A 25,660-nucleotide genomic window follows, 5' to 3' on the forward strand; every position below is an offset into this window, starting at 1 on the left:
AGAGATGGAAGAAACATGAGAGATAGGGAAAGGGAAAGAGGGAAGGAAGGAGAGAAAGAGGGAGGGAAGGTTGGCCACAGCAACGTGTGGCGGGTACAGCTAGTTATATAATACAATTCAATTGATTCAAGTGGCTAACAGAAAAGAAAGAAGAGGAGGAGGAGGAAGCAAATGGCCAGGCCAAGCAAAACGGTGTTATTGTTGCTGTCTCTATTATTATCTTCAACAGAATTATGGTGGTGATGTAATTTATTAGTGCAATTTTTGCTCTTGTTTGTCACCGTCACTAGATGTTTTCCTAAAACATTTTATTGATAGGTTGCTGTGAGTTTTCCAGGCTATCTGATCATGTTCGAGAAGCATTCTCTCCTAACATCTATGGCAGGCATCCACAGAAGTTTTGAGGTATATTGGAAATTAGACAAGTGATGTTTATATATCTGTGGAAGGTCCAGGGTGGGAGATGGAGCTCTTGTCTGTTGGAGGCAAATGCGAATGTTGTAATTTATCACCTTGATTACCATTGAATAACCTTGCAGCCTCAAAGCCTGGCTGCTTCCTGCCTGGGGCAATTCTTTGTTGGGTGGTATTAGCTGGCCCTGATAGTTTCATGTCTGGAATTCCCCTGTTTTGAGAGTTCTCTTTATTTACTGTCCTGATTTTTGAAGTTTTTTTTAACACTGCTGACTAGATTTTGTTCATTTTTATGTTTTTTACCAGTATTAAAAAAACCTCTAAAATCAAGACAGTAAATAAAGCACAACACTCTGAAATTCCAGGCATGAAATAATCAGGGCCGGCTAACCTGTGGGTCCCCAGGTGTTTTGGCCTACAACTCCCAGAAATCCCAGCCAGTTTACCAGCTGTTAGGATTTATGGAAGTTGAAGGCCAAAACATCTGGGGACCCACAGGTTGAGCACCACTGAGCTAACACCTCCCAACAAAGGATTCCACCAGGCAGGAAGTAGCCAGGCTTTGAAGCTGCAAAGCTATTCAATGCTAATCAAGATTGTCAGTTGCAGTATTCACATTTGCCTCCAACAGACAAGAGTTCTTGTCTGTTGCCTAGTTTCCACTTGCCTAGTTTCCAATATGCCTGACAACCTCTGAGGATGCCTGCTACAGATGTGGGCAAAATGTCAGGAGAGAATGCTTCTGGAACATGGCCAGGCAGCCCAGAAAATTCACAGCAACCCAGTGATTCTGGCCATGAAAGCCTTTGAAAACACATTTTCTTGATGACCTGCTGTGTGGCATACAAGGCAGTGCTAAAGTAAGAATACTTGTATTGAAAGGCATGGTGCCTCAAAAAGAGCACGGCCAGCCTGGCTTCCTGGAAGAAGTCCTGCAGGAGGAGTGCCATCTCCATGTAGCCATAGGATTCCCAGCCTGGCTGCCATGTCGGGCTCCCGCTGAGTCCCCAAACCCCAGAGTTTCGGCCTCACCAACCCCTTGTTGTTTTCAGGTCCCAGAGGCTGCAGTTTGACGTCTCCTCCCCCAACGGCATCCTGCTCTTTCGGGAAACCAGCAAAATGATCACGACTTACGGTGGGTATCTACCACTGTTGAGAAGGGTCAGGGAGAAAAAAGCCGGGAGTGTCACAGTATAGGGCCACCTCACTTTCATTTGGGGTTGTAGTGTATGTTGGGTGAGTGGGCTTATTAACACAAGAACCTCCCCATAAATGCACAACAGAGAAACTTAGCAGCAGCAGCATGACCCAGCACCAGTAGCCAAAAGGGATAAAAAGGACAAGAACACACAGATCAATGTTATCCCTTCCTTAAGAGGTTTTTCTTTGTAGTAAAATAATATGGTTAAACTATTTACAAAAACAAGGTTTCATTAACACAAATAAAGTTCAACCTTCACACTGGAGCTTCACACACGAGGCCTTCTCATAATGAGGCCTTTCTCCCACAGTGAGGCCTACTACCACTGAGACCTATTCTCCCACTGAGAGGTTCTGATACAGAAAGGCTTCTCTCACACTGAGAGCTCTCTCAGACTGAGGCGTTAGTAAGCAACAGGCACCCCTGCTACTGTTATGAATCATGGGATGTATTTTCATTCACTGGACCAAATTTGGCACAAATACCCAATATGCCCAAATTTGAATACTGTGGGGTTTGGGGGGATTGATTTTGTCATTTGGGAGTTTTCGTTGTTGGGATTTAGAGTTAACCTACAATCAAAGAGCATTCTGAACTCCACCGACAATGGAATTGAATCAAACTTGGCGCACAGAACCCCTGTGACCTACAGAACATACTGGAATGGTTTGGTGGGCATTGACCTTCAGTTTTGGAGTTGTAGTTCACCTACATCCAGAGAGTAGTGTAGACTCAAACATTGATGGATCTGGACCACATTTGGCACAAATACTCAATATTCCCAAATGTGAATACTGGTGGAGTTTGGGGGAAATCGACCTTGACATTTAAGAGTTGTCGTTTCTGGGATTTGTAGTTCACCTACAATCCAAGAGCATTCTGAACCCCATCATTGATAGAACTGGGCCACACTTCACACAGAACCCTCATGCCTTGAAGGGACTTGGTGCGAGCCTCTCTCCAGCCTCATTCTCATTCTCCCTCACCTGCACATGCGCACCACGCTGCCATGCGCCGAGCACTCCTGCTCTCCACTCCCCCACTCGGAATCTCAGAAACAGTCCTCCCCTTGGCTGAAAGGCTGGCCAATCACAGTGGAGGAGGGCTTTTGGTGGGAGGATTCACCTTCTGTTTCCAAAAAGGAAGGACATGTGGAGAGATCTTCAGCCTTCTCTGCCAAAGCGGTCCCTAAGCCCATCAGAAATATATGTTTTCTGATGGTCTTTGGCGACCCCTCTGAAACTCCCTCACGACCCCCACAGGGTTAAGAAACACTGCTCTGTGGAGCCATTGAGAAATTGAAAGACCAACCGCTTTTGCAGGGAACCGCATCCTGACCCTGGGGGAGGTCCCAAAGGATCAAGTATACGCCTTGAAGCTGAAAGGGATCTCCATCTGCTTCTCCATGTTGAAGGCTGCGCTGAGCGGCAGCTACGTCAACTTTGGGGTATTCCGCCTTTATGGAGACGATGCACTGGACAACGCCTTGCAGACCTTCATCAAGCTGCTACTCTCCATCCCCCACAGTGACCTCCTGGTAAGCCTTGCCCGCAGCAACCCCACAGGTGCCCCTCTCCGAGGCAGACGGGGTTCCACCAGTATTCGGAGCAGAGCCGCTTGCGTTTGTGCTGAGCGTCCAGCTGCCTTGCGATCTCACACAGAAACCCCCACGTCCTCCTTTTTCCTTGGTTGCAGGACTACCCTAAACTCAGCCAGTCCTATTATTCGTTGCTGGAAGTCCTCACCCAAGACCACATGAACTTTATTGCTAGCCTGGAGCCCCATGTCATCATGTATATTCTCTCTTCCATTTCGGAAGGTCTCACGGCACTTGGTAAGTTTCTCCTTTCTCCCTGGCCCTTGGGGTGCCTTGCTTGGCGGTGAGTGAGGCCAGCAGTGGGTTGGCGCAAGGAAAGACATCAAGCCTGCTCTGGGAGGTTGCGCTCCCAGAGTTGCAGAGACGTGGTGTGTTTTGTGCTTTTCCTGCATGCTGTTCATCAAAGTATGGTTTAATCCAAGCCATAGTTGCTTCAACACACTCCTTGCAGTTTTGCAATGTCCCCTTTGCTTTCAAATGCAAAGCACTCCACTTAGGCAGAAATGCAAAGAGACAGAATAGGGGAAGATGCCTGTCTCAACAGCAGGATTTGTGGAAAAGATCTTGGAGTCCTCGTAGGGAGAAAGGGGAACACGAGCCAGGAATGTCACGCAGCGGCAAAAAAAGGCAATGGGATTTTGGCCTGCATCAATAGTTTAGTGCAGGGGTCCTCAAACTAAGGCTCAGGGGCTGGATATGGCCCTCCGAGGTCATTTACCCGGCCCTCGCTCAGGGTCAACTTAAGTCTGAAATGACTTAAAAGCACACAACAACAACAATCCTATCTCATCAGCCAAAAGCAGGCCAACACTTCCCATTAAAATAAGTTTATATTTGTTAAAATTGTTCTTTAGTTTAATTATTGTATTGTTTTTAAGGTTTTTTTGCACTACAAATAAGATATGTGCAGTGTGCATAGGAATTCATATTTTTTTCAAAATATAATCTGGCCCTCCAACCGTATGAGGGATTGTGACCTGGCTCTCTGTTTAAAAAGTTCGCGGACCCCTGGTTTAGTGTCTAGATGAGGCCTTTCTAACTTGGGGGTCACATGCTAGCATTCCCTGCTAGGAGGACTGGCTGCCTGGTGATGGAAGGAAGGAAGGAAAGAGAGAAGGAAGGAAGGATGAAAGGGAGAAGGGGAAGGATGGAAGGGGAGAGAGAGAAGAGGGAAGGAGGGAAAGAATGATGAAACAGTGGAAGGAAGGAAGGAAGGAAAGAGGGAAGGAAAAAAAGAGAAGGAAGGGATAAAGAGAAGGATGGAAGAAAGGGAAGGATAAAGGAAAGAGAGAAGTAAGTAAAGACAAAAAGGGAGGGGAGTATGAAAGAGTGGAAGGGAAGGATGTAAGGAGAAGGGGGGAGGTAGGAAAGAGAAGGAAATAAAGACAAAAGGGAAGGAAGGATGAAGGGGGGAGGGAAGGATGAAATGAAAGGAGGGAAGAAGAAAGAGGAAGGAAGGATGAAAGGGCAGGAGAGACGGAAGAATAGGATGGTGAGAGAGAGGAGGGCCTGTAAAAACGGAGTCCAAGGATCCGCATCCGGCCCCCAGTCCTGGGTTTACCCATTCCTGGTATAAATCCAGGGAAGTCATGCTGCTCCTCTCTTCTATTCTGCCTTGGTCAGACCATTTTACCTGGAATCTCACTGTGTCCAATTCTGGGCACCGCAGTTGAAGGATGATGTTGACTCTAAGCTGGAATACTGTGTCCAGAGAAAGAGGGCAACTCAAAGGATCAAGGAGCAGCTGAAAGAGCTGGGCATGTTTAGCCTGCAGAAGAGAAGACGGAGAGGAGACAGGATGGGGGCCATGTATACATATGTGAGGGGGAGGAGGGAGCAGGCTTTTTTTCTGCTGCCCTGGAGACTCATTGGCCCGGCCATGGTTTTTATTGTCTAATAGTGTAATGTTCTGCTATTGCTTATGTTTTTAATTTGCTTTGTTTTGTATTGTTTTGTGTTGTTATTGCTGTTGTGTTGAGGCCTTGGCCTTTGTAAGCCGCATCGAGTCCTTCGGGAGATGCTAGCGGGGTACAAATAAAGTTTAATAATAATAATAATAATAATAATAATAATAATAATAATAGGACTCAATGAAACAATGGCTTCAAATGACAAGAAAAAAAGAGATTCCACCTGGACATGAGGAAGAACTTCCTGACTGCCTGAGAGAGCTGTTCTGCAGTGGAACTCTCTCTCTCTGCCCCGGCGTGTGGTGGAGGCTCCTTCTTTGGAGGCTTTTAAGAAGGGATTGGGTGGCCATCTGTCAGGGTGGCTTTGAAAGTGATTTTCCTGCTTCTTGGCAGAATGGAGTTGGACTGGATGGCCCACAAGGTCTCTTCCAACTCTAGGATTCTATGATTCATATAAGAAGCCTGGTCTGTGCTTTGATTCAGGGAGGGCGTACGTGGCTGGGGGCGGTGAGCACCCACCCTCTGTGTGAGTTCCTTGCCCTGTGTTAGCCCCTCTTTCCTGTCCTTTTAGACACCATGGTCTGCACAGGTTGCTGCTCCTGCCTGGACCACATTGTCACCTATCTCTTCAAGCAGCTCTCCCGCAGCACCAAGAAGAGGGCTGCCCCACTGACCCAGGAGAGTGACCGCTTCTTGCACATCATGCAGCAGCACCCAGAGATGATCCAGCAGGTAAAGGGTTGGGGGTGGAGCTGAGGAGGCCGTTTAGGCTGCAAGGAGGTGGAGTATTGGGGGGGGGGGGGTCTGGGTAAAACGGCAATGGACCCCTTCCTTCTCCAGTCTTGCATGCGCGCGTACGTACACACCACTTGCACACCTTTCAGTGCCTGCTTGCAGGTGAGATGGGTCTTGTGCAGCCTGGTCTCATTCCCTCCCCACAGATGCTCTCAACTGTGCTGAATATCATCATCTTTGAAGACTGCCGGAATCAGTGGTCCATGTCCCGGCCGTTGCTCGGCCTGATCCTGCTCAACGAAAAGGTATGACACCCCTTGGGCTGGGTCCAGGTCTTCTAAGAATGGGGCTCTGGCTCTTTCCAGAAGGGATGGGGCTGTGGGCTGACCTCCTGCCCCCTTTTTAGTATTTCTCAGACCTCCGGAACAGCATTGTGAACAGCCAGCCGCCAGAGAAGCAGCAAGCAATGCATCTCTGCTTTGAGAACCTCATGGAGGGCATTGAGCGCAATTTGTTGACCAAGAATCGGGACAGGTGAGTTCCTCCCAGGCGCAGCAAATGGCAGCCTGTTTGGGACAGAGGAGGGCGGGGGTCTACTCAGAGCAGGGGGAGACTCCTTCCCTAGCACTGCTGAGGAAGGGAGCAAGGCAATGACAATCGCTCTTACTCTTTTTCAAGCCTAGTCCTGGCTTCTCTTGCCTTCTCCCCAACTCATTCCAGAACCATAGCGATGTCCAACACAATTTTAGGAGTTTATTGGCAGAATATATGTTTTTGCATGAACAAGAACAGGTCTTTTACTAGTGCTGATGGTGACTAGAAGAGTCTCCATTGTCTTGGAGTAGATGATCATTGTATTTTTTTTAACAAGTATCTTCTGGAACATGGCCAGACAGCCCAGAAAACACACAACAACCCAATGATTCTGGCCATGAAAGCCTTCGACAGCACATCCTTGTCTTTGTCCCTAAGGGTGTGCCTGCCTATCTGTGGTCTTTCTGTTTATGGCATTGGTTCTAAACCTGTGTGGGTCCCCAGTTGTTTTAGCCTACAACTCCTAGAAATCCCAGGCAGTTTACCAGCTGTTAGGATTTCTGGGAGTTGAAGGCCAAAACAGCTGGGGACTCACAGATTGAGAACCACTGATTTATAGGGTTGCTCTGTACAATGTGGCCTCTCCATCTTGCTCTGTTGGGGCCAAAGGGCAGATCGCAGCCTGTGCCATCGCATGTGCGTCTCAAAATATCTGGGCAATCCGGGGAGATCCTGCTCTCGATCCCACCAGCATCGCAGGCGCGGTTGGTGGGGACGAGAGAGAGGGCCTTATCGGTGGTGGCCCCTCGACTCTGGAACTCACTCCCTAAAAGCATCAGACAGGCCCCAACTCTGGCAGTCTTCAGGAGGAGCTTGAAGACGTGGTTGTTCCAGTATGCCTTCCTGGAATAATGATCCCATAGCACTTTGTCCTCCAAAGCACTTTACACTTTTTAGATCTGCTCGTATGCCCTTCCACAAACGCCACTATCACCTTTCGTCCGTGTCCCAGCATTATCTCCATTTTAACTTTACATTTGGCCTTCCCACTGTTTTTAATTGCATGTTGTCTTATTGATAATGTTGTATATTTTATTGTCTATGTTTTATTTTAATTGCTTGTACTGTTGTTTTGCTTGTATTGTTTTATTCGGGCTCGGCCTCATGTAAGCCGCACCGAGTCCCTTGGGGAGATGGTAGCGGGGTACAAATAAAGTGTTATTATTATTATTACTATTAATGTCCCCTGGGCAACGTCCTTGCACATGGCCAATTATTATTATTATTATTATTATTATTATTATTATTATTATTATTATTAAACTTTATTTGTATCCTGCTAACTGCTCACTGGAGGGAAAGATACTAGAGACAAAGTTGAAGTACTTTGGCCACATCATGAGGAGACAGCAAAGCCTAGAGAAGACAATTATGCTGGGGAAAGTGGAAGGCAAAAGGAAGAGGGGCCGACCAAGGGCAAGATGGATGGATGGCATCCTTGAAGTGACTGGACTGACCTTGAAGGAGCTGGGGGTGGTAACGGCCGACAGGGAGCTCTGGCGTAGGCTGGTCCATGAGGTCACGAAGAGTCGGAGACGACTGAACGAATGAACAACAACAAGCAGTTCGAAAACATGCAAATGTGAGTAGATCAATAGGTACCGCTCCGGCGGGAAGGTAACGGCGCTCCATGCAGTCATGCCGGCCACATGACCTTGCAGGTGTCTATGGACAACGCTGGCTCTTCGGCTTAGAAATGGAGATGAGCACCACACCCCAGAGTCAGACATGACTGGACTTAATGTCAGGGGACTACCTTTACCTTTACCTTTAGCATCTCCCGAAGGACTCGATGGGGCTTACAAAGGCCAAGGCCTCAAAACAACAACAGCAAACAATAACAATACAATACAAAGCAAAAATTAAAACATAGGCAATGACAAAAACATTACACTATTACACATTAAAAACAGGTTAAAAAGTGCTGGATGTGACGGTGGTATGTTGGAATTCTGGGCAAGTGCAATGTGCAGAGAGTCTTAACTCTAATAAAGTGCTTCTGGGACATGGTGCTGGGGATTATCCTATTCTGGAAAGGCACATCTGAATAGCCAGGTCTTCAAGTTCTTCCTAAAGACTGCCAACGTGGGTGCTAGTCTAATGTCTTTGGGGAGGGTGTTCCAGAGTCGGGGGGCAACCACAGAGAAGGCCCTGTTCCTCGTCCCCACCAAACACGCCTGCGACGCAGCTGGGATTGCGAGCAGGGCCTCTCCAGATGAACGAAGGGAGCGCGTGGGTTCATAAACGGAGATGCGGTCATGCAGGTAGGCAGGTCCCAAACCGTTCAGGGCTTTGTAGGTAAGCACCTGCACCTTAAATTGGGTTCGGTAGATAAACGGCAGCCAATGGAACTCCTTAAACCCAATCTTCTCACACCAGAAGCGACTTGCAGTTTCTCAGGTAAAGTTTCCGTAACTCTCCTTACTTTGCATCCCTGACAGGTTTACGCAGAACCTGTCTGCCTTTCGGCGGGAGGTGAACGACTCCATGAAGAACTCCACTTACGGGGTAAACAGCAACGACATGATGAGCTGACATTTTGCGCGAAGCCTTTCTCTGGCCGCCGCGGGCCGGGGAGGTTGACTTTTCCGATGGAAAGACAAAAGGGCATTTGTGATCCCTGCTGGTCCCTGGGGCTGGGCTGCAGGAGGAGGAGGAGGAGGAAGGGGTGAGTGGGGCCTCCTCTGTGGTGGGGCGGGGGCTTTTTCATCCCTTGGGGGGAGCGCGGCAGCCAGCGGAGGAGGCCGGCCCCTCCCCGGGCGAATGTCATAGAGAGGGACCCTGCGTCCTGCCGCAGCCTGCCTTGTATAAACATGTACATTTTTTCATAACATTTTGAACAAGGTTTATATTGACTCAAGTTTAAAAAAAAAACAACAGAAGTGTGACTGAAATTTTTACAGAGTTTAGTGCACCAATGCTGACAATGTGAGGGTTGTGTGTGAGTGAGGAAGCCGAGGGGAGGGGGGACGGTAGGGAGGGACGGGGTGCAGAGCTATATTTAGTAAGGAGCGCAAAGGGGGGAGGGATGGGGGAGGGAGGGGCACAAGACCCATGTAAAGTTCCAAATGTATATTTTTCTTATACATCCCCTCCTGACTCCTCCCCCCGCCCCAGCCTTCCCGCTTGTTAGGAACTCAAAGCCATGCTCCATCCATGCTGTTCCCTGCCTGTGTATGTCTCCTGTCTGGCTCGCCGTGCACGCTTTCTCAGGCTGGCTTCCAAGGGCCGGCCATAGAAAACCTGTGCTGGTGATGGTGTCTGTCCTGCTCTCCTTTTCACACATTGCACCCCTCATTTCCTGTCTGTATGGATCCTCCTTATTTCTGAATTAGTAGAGAACCTGCTGCTCGAGGGGCCACATTAGCATCTCCCTCCCAAAAAAACCAATGGGGTATTTTGCGTTGCCTGCCTATCTGCAAAGACAAGCGTTCCCAGGTGGCCGTCTGCAGTGCGGACTGGGTTTGGGGTGGCTGTCTGCCAGGGCAGGGGCTTGACCCAGTGGGAGCCCCACTTTGGGCATTGAAGCTTCCTTGGGAGTCAGTGATGAGGGGGAGGGAGACGTTTGCCTTGCACCTTCCCCGTCCTCCTTGCTGCTAGTTCTGTGCACCCCCTTTCCCCCCATTGTCTTGGCTCCACTTCCCAGAGAGCACCTCCCCAGTTGTTTATTTTCTTCCTTCCCCCCTTTTCCGTTGGCGATTGATTGTGTGTTGGGTCCTTTTTTTTTCTTTTTTTTGCGTGAGCAGATTGCTGGATGACGACTTGTAAGGGCGTTTGCTGCATACAGTGTAAGCATTGTGGCTGCAAATAAACTTCAGTGGTTTCTACTGAGCTGTGTGGAACCAGGCCCAGAGTCTTCCTCTTGTGTCGATAGAAGCTGTGATGTTGGGGAGGTTTGCTTGTTGAAACAAGAGCGGATGTCAACAAGGAGGGAGAAGATAATGATGGGGTTGGGCTCCTCGGACACGCTAAAAGGTCCCACCTCCATTGCTCTGCTTCCCTCCTTTCCCCGCAACACATTTCATTAGGACAGGCAGGGAAATGGAGGGCACTCATTCCACAGTGGGATTCTTTCCACTTCCACATAGCAAGGCAACTCAGGAGCCATGCCTTAAGGCTAAGCCAGGGGTCCTCAAACTAAGGCCCGGGGGGCAGATACAGCCCTCCAAGGTCATTTACCCGGCCCTCACTCAGGGTCTGTAATGACTTGAAAGCATACAACAACAATCATATCTTATCAGCCAAAAGTAGGCCCACACTTTCTATTGAAATACTAATAAGTTTATATTTGTTCAAATTGTTCTTCATTTTAATTATTGCATTGTTTTTAAGTGGTTTTTTTGCACTACAAATAAGATATGTGCAGTGTGCATAGGAATTCATTCATTTTTTTTTCAAATTATAATCTGGCCCTCCAACAGTTTGAGGGTCTGTAACCTGGCCTTACCGCCTACTACAGGGAAAACCAGCTGATCCCTAATCCATTTAAAACACAGACATGTGCCTTTCACCTTAAGAACAGACAAGCATCTCGAGCTCTGAGGATTACCTGGGAAAGAAGGAATCCCACTGGAGCATTGCAGCGCACCCAAATACCTGGGAGTCACTCTGGACCGTGCTCTGACCTACAAGAAGCACTGCCTGAATATCAAGCAAAAAGTGGGCGCTAGAAACAATATCATATGAAAGCTGACTGGCACAACCTGGGGATCACAACCAGACACAGTGAAGACATCTACCCTTGTGCTATGCTACTCTGCTGCTTAGTACGCATGCCCAGTGTGGAACACATCTCACCACACTAAAACAGTGGATGTGGCTCTTAATGAGACATGCTGCCTTATCACGGGGTGTCTGTGCCCAACACCACTGGAGAAACTACACTGTCTAGCCGGTATTATACCACCTGACATCCGCCAGGAACTAGCAGCCAATAGTGAAAGGACCAAGGCAGTGACATCTCCAGCTCATCCCGTTTGGCTATCGGACAGCACATCAACGACTTAAATCAAGAAATAGTTTTCTAAGATCTACAGAGACACTCACTGGAACACCCCAGCAAGCAAGAGTCCAAAAGTGGCAGGCTCAAACCTAGAACCTCAACCAACGGCTGATACCAAATGAGAGACTCCCTCCTGGGCACACAGAAAACTGGGCGACTTGGAAGGCGCTGAACAGACTGCATTCTGGCACCACGAGATGCAGAGCCAACCTTAGGAAATGGGGCTACAAAGTGGAATCCACGACATGCGAGTGTGGAGAAGAGCACTGACCATCTGCTGCGATGCAACCTGAGCCCTGCCACATGCACAATGGAGGACCTCCTTGCAGCAACACCAGACAGTCCAAGTGGCCAGATACTGGTCAAAGGACATTTAATCAACTACCAAGCTTGCAAACTTTGTGTTTTATTTGTTTGTATGTTAAAAAATGCAATACAACTGTCTGGTTTGCTCCTGACACGATAAATAAATAACCTGGCCTTCTGTTTAAAAAGTTTGAGGATCCCTGGGCTAAGCCAAGAATAGGACTTAAGGCAGCATTTCTCAACCTGGAGCTTGGGACCCTGCGTGGGGCAGGTTTTTATTTATTATTTATTTTATATTTATTTATTAATTTTATGTACCGCCACTCCCCGAAGGCTTGCAGCGGTTTACAATATACATATGTGATACATTACATTTAAAATCAAAGAAAAAATTCAATCAGCAAGATTCAAATCCCAGCCTAAATAAATAAGTTTTACGAGCTCTACGAAAAGATAGTAAGTCTCGGAGAGCTCGTGTGTCCGCTGGCAAGGCATTCCACAGGTAAGGAGCCACCACCATGAATGCTCTACGCCTAGTAGACGTCAGGTGAAAGGTCCTAAAATTGGGAACTTCAAGGAGATTCTGATCGTCTGAACAGAGTGATCTCGGGGTTAACAGGGGGTGAGCCGGTCCCTCAGGTACTCCGGCCCCAGGCCAGATAAGGCCTTAAAGGTAAGAATCAGCACTTTGAAGGTAATCCGGTGCTCGATCGGCAACCAGTACAGTTGCTGCAAGATTGGAGCGATATGACACCTCGCTGGGACCCCTGCGAGAAGCAGCATTTTGCACTAGTTTCCGGATCACGGATAAAAACAGGCCTATGTAGAGGGCGTTACAGTAGTCCAACCTTGAGATGACCGTAGCCTGCATCACCGTGGCCAGGTCGTCCCTGGACAGATAGGGAGCCAGATGCCTAGCCTGACGCAGATGGAAAAATGCAGCTCTGCTCGCGGCGGAGGCCTGGGATTTATAGTTCACCTACAATCAAAGAGCATTCTGAACTGCCCTGAGTCGCCTGAGGGCTGAGAGGGGCGGTATACAAATACAGTAAACAAATAAACGGTAAATTAACTCCAACAACAGTGGGATTGAACCAGACTTGGCACACAGAACAACCATGTCCAGCAGAAAATACCGGAAGGTGGGCATTGACCTTCGGTTTCGGAGTTGTAGTTCACCTACATCCAGAGAACCCTGTGGACTCAAACAACGATGGATCTGGACCACACTTAGCACAAGTACTCAATGTGCCCAAATGTGAGTACTGGTGGAATTTGGGGAAAATAGACCTTGACATTTGAGAGTTGTAGTTAGTAGGATTTATAGTTCACTTACAATCAAAGAGCATTCTGAACCCCATCAAGGAGAGAATTGGGCCCAACTTCCCGCACAGAACCCCCATGAGAAACAGAAAATACTGTGTTTTCTGAAGGTCTTTGGCGACCCCTCTGACATCCCCCTCGCGACCCTCCCCCCAGGGGTCCTGTTCCCTAGGTTGAGAAATGCTGTTTTAAAAAGTAATAGTGTGTGTTTTGAATGGATTGGGAAGAGCAGCCTTCTGTGGTGTGATGAGTCAAAGCACAGTATTTTCAAATCATAAGAATCATAATAAGGCATGATGAGGAGAGTATGCATCCCATCCCATCCAGTCCTAAAAAAAATGGGATACGGATATAAACGGATACTGATATAAACAGATGATATCCCAGTGTGACAAGGTCCCTAGTCCCACTCTACTGCTTTGGTCAGACCTCACCTGGATTAATGCCGTATACATTTCTGGACACAAAACAATTCAAAGTATAGATGTGGTCAAGACGGAAGGTGTCCAGAGAAGGGTCACCCAAAATAGTCTGGACGCCAGTGTTGCAGCCCATCCACCTATGTGACACCTTTTGACCCCCAGGTTGAGAAACAGTTACAGGCAATACTGAGGAATGTCGAATTTCATCTTGGGACATAAGGCACCCCAGGGAAACAAAGATGTGTGCCAGATTCTGTCTTCACATAGCAGCTGGGGGGGGGGGTGTCCAATACCACTATGGCTTTTGGGGAAGGGAGGGCACCTAACGGCATCCCCTTGGAGCATGGCCATTTTCAGTGGGAAAAGCTGCAAACGGGGGGGCTTTTCAGTTGTATCAGTGAAAAGGGGCACAGACATTAAGGGTCTTGCTTATTACCATTTAATGTTCTCTGGCAGAGTATTCAGGCAGCAGAAGTTATTAGAGCCCCCTGCTAGCGGTGAGCCCTCGAACACCCCCGTTCTATCCATAACGAAGGTCCTTTTGGCCTCTGCGTTCTGTACTTGGCCAAGCCTCAAGGACAGTCTGTGACTCAGCTGGAGTAGAGGCTGGAGCACAATTAGGGTCCCTTTTCCTCTTGAACACACTGTTTTGTCTCATGTGGAGTTGGCTTCTTTTGAGCCGGCGTCTGCTTTCCTGCTGCGGGTATAAACAGCGCAGTTGTATCCCTCTCGGTTGCGGGCGATTTCAATGGCAAAGAACTGGATCCTTGTGGCTGCGAAGAGAACAAGGCGCTCTGGTCAACATCGCAACAAAACACACTGAGAAAAGAATCCCAAAGGAAGAGAGAAGGTTCTTGGCTAATGGGCTTCTCCAAGAGGGTTCCCTATTATCATTCTTGTTAATGGGCCCGGTCCTGTTCAACATCTTTATTAATGACTTAGATGAAGGGTTAGAAGGCATAATCATCAAGTTTGCAGATGACACCAAATTGGGAGGGATAGCCAATACTCCAGAGGACAGGAGCAGGATTCAAAACGATCTTGACAGATTAGAGAGATGGGCCAAAACTAACAAAATGAAGTTCAACAGGGACAAATGCAAGATACTCCACTTTGGCAGGAAAAATGAAATGCAAAGATACAGAATGGGGGATAATGCCTGGCTCGAGAGCAGTACGTGTGAAAAAGATCTTGGAGTCCTCGTGGACAACAAGTTAAACATGAACCAACGTGATGTGGTGGCAAAAAAAGCTAATGGGAGTTTGGCCTGCATCAATAGTGTCTAGATCTAGGGAAGTAATGCTACCCCTCTATTCCGCCTTGGTTAGACCACACCTGGAATATTGTGTCCAGTCCTGGACACCACAATTGAGGAGAGATATTGACAAGCTGGAATGTGTCCAGAGGAGGGTGACTAAAATGATCAATGGTCTGGAGAACAAGCCCTATGAGGAGTGGCTTAAGGAGCTGGGCATGTTTAGCCTGAAGAAGAGAAGGCTGAGAGGAGACATGATGAGAGCCATGTATAAATATGTAAGAGGAAGCCACAGGGAGGAGGATACAAGCTTGTTTTCTGCTTCCCTGGAGACTAGGACACAGAACATTGGCTTCAAACTACAAGAAAGAAGATTCCATCTGAACATTAGGAAGAACTTCCTGACTGAGAGCCGTTCAGCAGTGGAATTCTCTGCCCCAGAGTGTGGCTCCTTCTTTGGAAGCTTTTAAACAGAGGCTGGATGGCCATCTGTCAGGGGTGCTTTGAATGCAATTTTCCTGCTTCTTGGCAGGGGGTTGGACTGGATGGCCCATGAGGTCTCTTCCAACTCTATGATTCTATGATTGTCCAAATGCATTGCAGGGCTTGTAAGACCGATAAAGCCCCAAATGGCTATTTCTTTGGAATTGAACAGGTCTTGCCCTTGAGCAGCAAAGCCAAGGCAGGCAACCTGCAACATATTCGGGCCTCTTACCAAATATCGTGTTCTCCTCAGTGTATTCCTTGCTGCAGTCCAGCCTGAGGAGGGTGCCGTAGTTGAAGTCCTCCACCACCCCATCAAACTGCATGCAGAATGGGCGCCATTTCTACAGGGAAGAGGAAGCCATTACTTTCTGCTTTGAGAAGGAGCAGGGCATTTCCCGCCATGTCCACACCATATAGCATCTGCCAAGCACCGACCTCTTTGGCAGGTTCAGACTTTAGGTCCTCTTCATCTAGCAGGTCGATTTTAAGGTCCGGAAAGGCCTTCCGGAACTCACTGTAGATCAGGTCATCGGTTTTGGTCAGATTCAGGAACCTTGGATCCACTGAAGAAATGAGCTGCAGGAGAAAATATACAGAGGAGTGGAAACAGGTGAAGAGACACACACGGAAAGACATGCATCAGGATTGGAGGAACACTTGGTATCTATAACAGGAACCAGTGTTTTGTTTATTTATTTATTTATTTACTGTATTTGTATACCGCCTTTCTCAGCCAATTGGCGACTCAAGGCGGTTTCCAACAAACCAGTACATATAAAAACATAATACAGATTAAAGCATTAAACAATATAAAACACCACAAAAGCAATAAAACAGCATCATTAGCGTCTCGTAACTATCAAGCATTGTCCAGTTCCATTGTCAAATCGTTTGATTTCCTATATTAGCGACTCTGCATTTGTAAACGCTTGCTCGAACAGCCATGTTTTAACTTGCCTCCGAAACGTTAAGAGGGAGGGAGCAGATCTAATCTCCCTAGGGAGGGTGTTCCATAGCTGAGGGGCCACCACTGAGAAGGCCTTGTCTCTCGTCCTCGCCAAACATACTTGAGATGAAAGCGGGACCGAGAGCAGGACCTCCCCAATCCTCGATGGTTCGTAAGGGGAGACACGTTCAGACAGGTAAGTTGGGCCAGAACCATTTAGGGCCTTATAGGCCAAAGCCAGCACTTTGAATTGGGCCCGGTAGCAAACCGGCAGCCAGTGGAGCTGGTGCAACAAGGGGGTTGTATGCTCCCTGAGCGCCACTCCTGTTAGCAACCTGGCTGCTGTTCTATATGATACGGTAGGAAATGAGAAAATATGCCGGTTAAAAAAAGCAAGTTTCCTTTTGTTGTTCCAAGTAATAATACATCTTAAATCAGTGTCTCCCAACCTTTTTTTGACCAGAGACCAATTAACCAGGGACCACTTGGACCAGAGACTACTCTCCAGCATTAGTACCAAAAGGGTTACAAATCAGTTTTTGGTAAACTTTAGATTCAATTTGGTTATTTTGGGGCACTGATTCAGAAAGACCACATCAGCTCTAGTTTCTGATACAGAACATATGCCACCAAGTAGATGTCATCTGCCCACCCACAGGAAACTATATTTAATAATCTAGAGCTGATGTGGTAGGAATAATCTATTGTGGGTAGTCAGCCTCTCCCCTCCTGACATCCCGGTTGCCTCAGCACTATAAGAGGGATTTATGAGGCCAGTTCTCATTGCTGTGTGGTTTCGAGGCAACAGTGTAGTAAATGTGAGCCTGCGGATCATATTTTCATTCTTGGAGGCCACTGGTGGTCCATGGACCACAGGTTGGGAACCACTGCCTTAAATGAAAGAGTAGAGAGATCAAGGAAAGGCACCTAACTTTGGAAGAAGAGACTAATGCTGGAAGGAAAGCTGAGGGTCCAAGGAGCCCCTGAGGTGGGCCATGGGAAGGTGAGGTGCTGCTACTACCCCAAAGGCAGGCCAGGCAAAGGGCTTCCCACCTACCTACAGGCTCCCTTTCTCTTGGGCTGGGAGGGAGGAAGACCAACGGGGAGTCACTAGGAGCCAAATGTAGGGGCCAAAAAGGGTGCCTGCCCTCCCAAAACTCCTCCCATCTGGGAAAAGTCAGAGGGCAAAGACTCACATTGTAGTAGACTTGAGCATGCTGGAAGGCCTTCGCAGCCCATGCTGCCTCCACACGGGGCTGGAAATGATAATAATACAATGTTGTTGAAGGCTTTCATGGCCGGAATCACTGGGTTGCTGTGGGTTTCCGGGCTGTACAGCTATGTTCCAGAAGCATCCTCTCCTCAGAGAATGCCTGCCATAAATGTGGGTGAAACATCAGGAGAGAATGCTTCTGGAACAGCCATTCAGCCTGGAAAACTCACAGCAACCTAATAATAATACTGTTTATTTCTTAACTGCCCCTATTCAAGGCAGGATACAACATAGTTGAAATGCATAAGAGCATAAGACCTTTAAGACAAGAACAGAAAACAAAGGAAAAAACCAATATAGTAGACTTAATTAATCCATCGCCCCTATAGGATTGGTTGATGCTAGAATATTATTATTATTATTATTATTATTATTATTATTATTATTATTATGGCTTGAGGTAGGATACAACGTAATTACAATACATGGATTTAAAAAAGCCTATTAAAATGCACACAGAACTATGATGGAAAAAAATACAGTAGACTCTCAGTGAATCCATGGCCCTCCAGTATTCACACCTAGCTCCAGCAGAAAAGAGTCCTTTGTCTCACCCTGGTCATTCCACAGATATATAAACCCTTTTTCCTAGTTCCAACAGACCTCACTACCTCTGAGGATGCTTGCCATACATGCAGGCGAAACGTCAGGAGAGAATGCCTCTAGACCATGGCCATACAGCCCGAAAAAAACCTACAACAACCCAAATGTATTCTTGAATGCTTTCATGGCCGGAATTATTGGGTTGCTGTACTTTTTCCGGGCTGTCTGGCCATGTTCCAGAAGCATTCTCTCCTGACATTTTGCCTGCATCTATGGTAGGCAGTGGCACCCTCAGAGGTTGTGAGGTCTGTTGGCAACCATGCGAGTGGGGTTTATATATCTGTAGAATGTCCAGGGTGGGAGAAAGAACTCTTGTCTGCTTGAGGTAGGTGTGAATACTGCAATTGGCCACCTTGATTATTTATTTATTTGCTGCATTTGTATACTGCCTTTTCCACAGCCGAGGGGCCACCACCGAGAAAGCTCTGTCTCTCATCTCCGCCAAACGTATTTGTGACGAAGGTGGTAACGAGAGCAGGGCCTCCCCAGATGATCTTAAGGTCCTAGATTATAATAATAATAATAATAAACCTTTATTTGTACCCCACTACCATCTCCCGAGGGACTTGGTGCGGCTTACAAGAGGCCGAGCCCAAATACAATAGTAAAAACAATAACGACAGCAAAATAACTCAGAAAACAAAGCAATGATATTGACAACACAATAACACAATTAAAAACAATGGCAGGGCCAAATGTAATCATTAAAATTAAAAGTGCTGGGCATGACCAGGTGGAGTGTTTTGGAGGGGGATGGGCATGCAGATATCCTAGATCTCTGATAAAGTGTGTTGGGACATAATGCTAGGAGTTTCCTATTCTGAGAAAAACCACGTTTTCAAGCTCTTCCTAAAGATTGCTAGCAACGGGGCCTGCCTGATGTCCTTGGGGAGAGGGTTCCAGAGTCGAGGGGCCACCACAGAGAAAGCCCTATCCCTCGTCCCCACCAATCGCGCTTGCGATGCAGGTGGGATTGTGAGCAGGGCCTCTCTAGATGAACGAAGAGATTGTGTGGGTTCATACACAGAAATGCGGTCACGCAGGTAGGCGGGTCCCAAACCGTTTAGGGCTTTGTAGGTAAGCACCTGCACCTTGAATTGGGACCGGAAAATGAACGGCAGCCAGTGGAGCTACTTAAACAGGAGGGTTGACCTCTCCCTTGTTTGTTGTTGTTCATTCGTTCAGTCGTCTCCGACTCTTCGTGACCTCATGGACCAGCCCACGCCAGAGCTCCCTGTCAGCCGTCACCACCCCCAGCTCCTTCAAGGTCAGTCCAGTCACTTCAAGGATGCCATCCATCCGTCTTGCCCTTGGTTGGCCCCTCTTCCTTTTGCCTTCCACTTTCCCCAGCATCATTGTTTTCTCTAGGCTTTGCTGTCTCCTCATGATATGGCCAAAGTACTTCAACTTTGTCTCTAGTATCCTTCCCTCCAATGAGCAGCCGGGCTTTATTTCCTGGAGGATGGACTGGTTGGATCTTCTCGCAGTCCAAGGCACTCTCAGCACTTTCCTCCAACACCACAGCTCAAAAGCATCTCTCTTCCTTCACTCAGCCTTCCCTAAGGTCCAGCTCTCACATCCGTAGGTTACTACAGGGAATGCCATGGCTTTGACTAGGCAATGGATCTTTGTTGCCAGTGTGATGTCTCTACTCTTTACTATTTTATCGAGACTGGACATTGCTCTCCTCCCAAGAAGTAAGCCTCTCCCTTGTAAGGAGCACCAATTTACAACCTGGCCGCAGCCCGTTGGACCAATTGAAATTTCTGGGCCGTTTTCAAGGGCAGCCCCACGTAGAGTGCATTACAGTAATCCAATATGGAAGTGACTTAGGCGTGGACCACCTTAGATTAGCATTGAATGGCCTTGCAGCTTCAAAGCCTGGCTGTTTTCTGACTGGGGGAATTCTTTGTTGGGAGGTGATTAGCTGGCCCTGATTGTTTTTTGTCTGGAATCTCCCTGTTTTGGAGTGTTGCTCTTTATGGCCTAAACTCTGTATGGACTTGAGATGGAAATGCAATCATTAAAGGCGAAGGATGCTCAATATATAAAGGCTGGCTTAACAACACAGCTTCAGAACAGGAAGAGCCAAAAAAAGCAAAACCCCACAGCACTTCCGGTCCCCAACTTCCCCCCGGAAGCAGAGCCAGACTCACGTCGTTGCCGTAGGCCTCAGGCGGCAGGGAGAGCGCGTGGGCGGCGGCCGAAGCTTCCCTGGGGCCCTGGAAGATGAGAAGAAGAAAGAGGGGAAATGAGAAGGGAAGAGGCAGCGGGAGAAAGCGGAGTCCCACTCCCCGAACCCGGCTTCGCTCACCAGCGCCTCCACCAAGCTCCCTCCTGCGAGAGCCGCCATATTTCCCTGAGCGCGCATGCGTCATTGCAGCGATATCAACAAGGCCCCGCCCACTAAACTCAGACTGCCAATCAGGAGAAGGCGGTGGGGCAGGAGGCCCCGCCCTTCCCCTCCTTCCCTCCCCGTAGGCACGTCTCCTTGGCAAGGCCCCGCCCACTAGGCCCTTTCAAATATGTGTGTGTACTAGCCGTCCCCTGCCACGCGTTGCTGTGGCCCAGTCTGGTGATCTGGAAAATAAAGTAATGAGAAAGTGTTGGTTTCTAATATATGTAATTCCTTTCTGCTTGTGAGTAAACAGTATTTCTTGCTGTTTCTTTGTCAGTGTTGATGTGGAGAGTGTCTGGTTTGCCTACTCTGGAACATGCAACATATAATTGTCCTTCTTGAAGGGTCTCTTTCAAATCTATGATACTATGTGTGTGTGTGAATCATATCTATCTGTCTATCTATCTATCTATATCTATGGCTGAATGGCTCTTTGTCAGGAGGGCTTTGATTACGCTTTCTTGCCCTGGTGAAGGGAGTTGGATTGGTCATGGGGGTTCTGTGTGGGAAGTTTGGCCCCATTCTGTCGTTGGTGGGGTTCAGAATGCTCTTTGATTGTAGGTGAACTATAAATCCCAGTAACTACAACTCCCAAATGTAAACGTCTATTTTCCCCAAACTCCATGTTCATATTTGGGCATATGAAATATTTGTGCCAAGTTTGGTCCAGATCCATCATTGTTTGAGTCCAAAGTGCTCTCTGGATTAGGTGAACTACAACTCCCAAACTCAAGGTCAATGCCCACCAAACCCTTCCAGTGTGTTCTGTTCGTCATGGAAGTCCTGTATGCCATGTTTGGTTCAATTCCATAATTGGTGGACTTCAGAATGCTCTTTGATTGTAGGTGAACTATAAATCCCAGTAACTACAAATCCCAAATGTCAAGGTCTATTTTCTCCAAACTCCATCTGTGTTCATATTTAGGTATATGGAATTTTTGTGTCAAGTTTGGTCTAGATCCATCATTGTTTGAGTCCACAGTGCTCTCTGGATGTGGGTGAACTACAACTCCCAAACTCAAAGTCAATGCCCACCAAACCCTTCCAGTGTGTTCTGTTGGTCATGGAAGTCCTGTATGCCATGTTTGGTTCAGTTCCATCAGTGGTGGAGTTCAGAATGCTCTTTGATCGTAGATGAACTATAAATCCCAGCAAGTACAAATCCCAAATGTCAAGGTCTATTACCCTTAAACTCCATCTGTGTTCATATTTGGGCATATGGAATATTCGTGCCAAGTTTGGTCCAGATCAATCATTGTTTGAGTCCACAGTGCTCTCTGAATGTGGGTGAACTATAATTCCCAAACTCAAGGTCAATGTCCACCAAACCTTTCCAGTTTTTTCTGTTGGTCATGGGAGTCCTGTGTGCTAAGTTTGGCCCAATTCCATCATTGCTGGAGTTCAGAATGCTCTTTGATTGTAGGTAAACTATAAATCCCAGCAACGACAATTCCCAAATGACAAAATCAATTTTTTTGAGTGGAGGACATACATTGGACTGTTGGGTGTCTTGTGTCCATATTTGGTGTCAATTCCCCCAGTGGTTTTTGAGTTCTGATGGTAGCACAAACTAACATTACATTTTTATTTATATAGATGGCTGGATGGCTCTTTGTCAGGAGGGCTTTATGTTTTCTTGCCCTGGTGAAGGGAATTGGACTGGATGGCCTTAAGGCAGCATTTCTCAACTTAAGGGTAGGGAGCCCTGGGGGAATCGCAAGAGTGTGTCAGAAGCGTCCCCAAAGTCCACCAGAAAATAATAATAATAATAATAATAATAATAATAATAATAATTAAAAAATCCAGAATCCAGACTAACAAAGTTTTGGAAGACAACACGCCAGACATCACGATTGTGGAAAAGAAAAAAGCATGGATTATTGATGTCGCCATACCAGGTGACAGTAGCATTGAGGAAAAACAACAGGAAAAACTCAGCCATTATTAAGACCTGAAAATCGAACTGCAAAGGCTCTGGCATCAACCAGTCCAGGTGATCCCAGTGGTCATTGGCACACTGGGTGCCATGCCAAAAGATCTCAGCCGACATTTGGAAACAATAAACATCGACAAAATCACGATCTGTCAACTGCAAAAGGCCACCTGACTTGGATCTGCGCGCATCATTCGATAATACATCACACAGTCCTAGACGCTTGGGAAGTGTTCGACTTGTGATTTTGTGATACGAAATCCAGCATATAGATCTTGTTTGCTGTGACATACTGTGCTTTTGTGTCAATAATAATAAAAAATAATCTTTATTTATACCCCGCCACCATCTCTCCAACGGAGATGCAAGTATTTGTGTAGAGTTTGAGTATTTGTGTAGAGTTTGGTCCAGATCCATCCTTGTTTGAGTCCACAGGGTTCTCTGGATGTTGGTGAACTACAACTCCAAAACCAAAGGACACTGCCCACCAAACACTTCCAGTATTTTTTGTTGGTCATGGGAGAATTGTGTGCCAAGTTTGGTTCAGTTCCATCGTTGGTGGGGTTCAGAATGTTCTTTGATTGTAGGTGAACTATAAATCCCAGCAACTACAACTCCCAAATGTCAAAATCATGTTTTTTTTAGGTGTCTTGTGTCCAAATTTGGTGTCAATTCTTCCAGTGGTTTTTGAGTTCTGTGAATCCCACAAACGAACATTATATTTTTATTTATATATAGAAGATTCATAAATATATTGATATAATTATATATGTTGTGTCTAGTTTATTAGATATTTATTATGTAATATATATTTATATAATTTGATATTATGTATTCTATATATTGATTAGAATTTTTTTCATGATATATAATTATGATATTGATAATTATGTAAAATATTTATATAATTTTATCTTTTGTGCTTCCTCCTCTTCATCCTCCTCCTTTTTGAAAGGGAGGGGCCAGTCAGGGTGGGAGGGAGGGGGCTGCGCCAAAGGGAAGAGCCTGCCTGGAACAGCGCCCCCCTCCGCGGTTGCCTAGGAGACACAGGGAGGGAGGGGCCGGGATGCAGAGGAGGAGGAGGAGGAGGAGGAGGGCGTCGGCGCCTGTGTCGGCGTCCTTTCCCTTCTTCGCCGGCTGGACTGAAGCACCTGCCGGGGCGGGTGGGGCCCCTCCTTGGAACCCTTGAAGGTAGGCCAGGAAGGGGAAAGGGGAAAGAAGGGCCTCCCATGGGAAGGAAGAAGGGCCAGCTAGAGCCCCGCATTCCTTCCCCAGGTGCCCAGAGAGAAGGTGCATGGGCCTTGGGGAAACTATAGCTCCCAGGAGGACCCATTTGAAGTAAGGGCCAGCTGCATTCGTTCCACAGCTGCACTGAGGATGGACCTTTGGGGAACTATAGCTCCATTGTATGGAGACATGGCATTTAAAGTAGGTCCCTGCTGCATCCATTCCATAGATGCACCCAGAGAAGGATGTGGACCTTGGGAGAACTACAACTCCCATCTTACGAAGCCATGGCATTTAAAGTGGGGTCCAAGAGTATTCATTCCATACTGTAAACGCACCAAGAGAAGGGGATGAACCTTGAGAAACTATAACTCCCAGGAGGACTCCATCTCGCAGAGACATGGCATTTTAAGTGGGGTCCTTTGGAAACTATAACTTCCAGGAGGACTCCATCTCACAGAGACATGGCATTTAAAGTGGGGTCCTTAGGAAACTATAACTTCCAGGAGGACTCCATCTCGCAGAGACATGGCATTTAAAGTGGGGTCCTTTGGAAACTATAACTTCCAGGAGGACACCATTTCATGGAGCCATGGCATTTAAAGTGGGGTCCAAGAGCATTCATTCCATACTGTAAACCCACCAAGAGAAGGGGATGGACCTTGAGAAACTATAACTCCCAGGAGGACTCCATCTCACAGAGACATGGCATTTAAAGTGGGGTCCTTAGGAAACTATAACTTCCAGGACACCATCTCATGGAGCCATGGCATTTAAAGTGGGGTCCAGCTGCATTCATTCCATAGTGTAAATGCACCCAGAGAGGGGTATAGACCTTAGGGAACTATAACTTCCAGGAGGATTCCATCTCACAGAGACATGGCATTTAAAGTGGGGTCCAGCTGCATTCATTCCATAGTGTAAATGCACCCGGAGAAGGGAATGGACTTTGGGGAACTATAACTCCCAGGAGGACTCCATCACACAGAGCCATGGCATTTAAAATAAGGTCCAGCTGCATTCACGCAATAGTGTAAATACACCCAGAATAGGGGATGGACTTTGGGGAACTATAGCTCCCAGGAGGACTCAGTGGCACAGAGCTATGGCATTTAAAATAAGGTCCAGCTGCATTCTTTCCATAGATGCACTGAGGATGGACCTTGGGGAACTATAGCTCCCAGGAGGACTCAATTGTATAGAGACATGACATTTAAAGTAGGTCCCTGCTGTATTCATTCCATAGTGTAGTTGCACCCAGAGAAGGATGTAGGCCTTGGGAGAACTACAACTCCCATCTCACAAAATCATGGCATTTAAAGTGGGGTCCAAGAGCATTCATTCCATACTGTAAACGCACCAAGAGAAGGGGATGGACCTTGAGAAACTATAACTTCCAGGAGGACTCCATCTCGCAGAGACATGGCATTTATAGTGGGGTCCTTTGGAAACTATAACTCCCAGGAGGACTCCATCTCACAGAGACATGGCATTTAAAGTGGGGTCCTTAGGAAACTATAACTTCCAGGACACCATCTCATGGAGCCATGGCATTTAAAGTGGGGTCCAGCTGCATTCATTCCATACTGTAAACGCATCGAGAGAAGGGGATGAACCTTGAGAAACTATAACTCCCAGGAGGACTCCCATCTCACACAGACATGACATTTATAGTGGGGTCCTTTGGAAACTATAACTTCCAGGAGGACTCCATCTCACAGAGACATGGCATTTAAAGTGGGGTTCTTAGGAAACTATAACTTCCAGGACACCATCTCATGGAGCCATGGCATTTAAAGTGGGGTCCAGCTGCATTCATTCCATAGTGTGAATGCACCCAGAGAGGGGTATAGACCTTAGAGAACTATAACTTCCAAGAGGCTTCCATCTCACAGAGACATGGCATTTAAAGTGGGGTCCAGCTGCATTCATTCCATACTGTAAACGCACCAAGAGAAGGGGATGGACCTTGAGAAACTATAACTCCCAGGAGAACTCCATCACACAGAGCCACAGCATTAATAATAAGGTCTAG

At 47.2% G+C, this 25,660-nt stretch overlaps 2 protein-coding genes across 3 annotated transcripts in view; one reads left to right on the forward strand and one right to left on the reverse strand.

The window, feature by feature from the left end:
• Positions 1–10,297, forward strand: part of XPO7 (exportin 7) — a 58,154-nt gene extending 47,857 nt beyond the window's left edge. For both annotated transcript variants that reach the window (XM_060786991.2, XM_060786992.2), the window contains exons 22-28: positions 1,467–1,549; positions 2,938–3,152; positions 3,311–3,449; positions 5,694–5,854; positions 6,064–6,162; positions 6,264–6,391; positions 8,893–10,297. In XM_060786991.2, coding sequence (XP_060642974.2) covers positions 1,467–1,549; positions 2,938–3,152; positions 3,311–3,449; positions 5,694–5,854; positions 6,064–6,162; positions 6,264–6,391; positions 8,893–8,986 — 919 coding nt within the window. In that variant the 3' untranslated portion in view covers positions 8,987–10,297. The remainder of the gene's footprint in view (positions 1–1,466; positions 1,550–2,937; positions 3,153–3,310; positions 3,450–5,693; positions 5,855–6,063; positions 6,163–6,263; positions 6,392–8,892) is intronic.
• Positions 10,298–13,927: 3,630 nt separating this feature from the next.
• PBDC1 (polysaccharide biosynthesis domain containing 1) lies at positions 13,928–20,473 on the reverse strand. Its single transcript, XM_060787450.2, has 6 exons — positions 20,382–20,473; positions 20,224–20,289; positions 17,388–17,447; positions 15,681–15,821; positions 15,475–15,586; positions 13,928–14,277 (listed from the first exon to the last, which is right to left on the reverse strand). Exons 1-6 carry the CDS (start codon positions 20,436–20,438, stop codon positions 14,159–14,161), a joined length of 555 nt encoding a protein of 184 aa, XP_060643433.2. The 5' UTR covers positions 20,439–20,473; the 3' UTR covers positions 13,928–14,158.
• Positions 20,474–25,660: the final 5,187 nt, after the last annotated feature.

Source organism: Anolis sagrei, chromosome 7 (assembly GCF_037176765.1).
Source record: "Anolis sagrei isolate rAnoSag1 chromosome 7, rAnoSag1.mat, whole genome shotgun sequence".
In the NCBI taxonomy this organism is placed as follows: Eukaryota; Metazoa; Chordata; class Lepidosauria; order Squamata; family Dactyloidae; genus Anolis; species Anolis sagrei.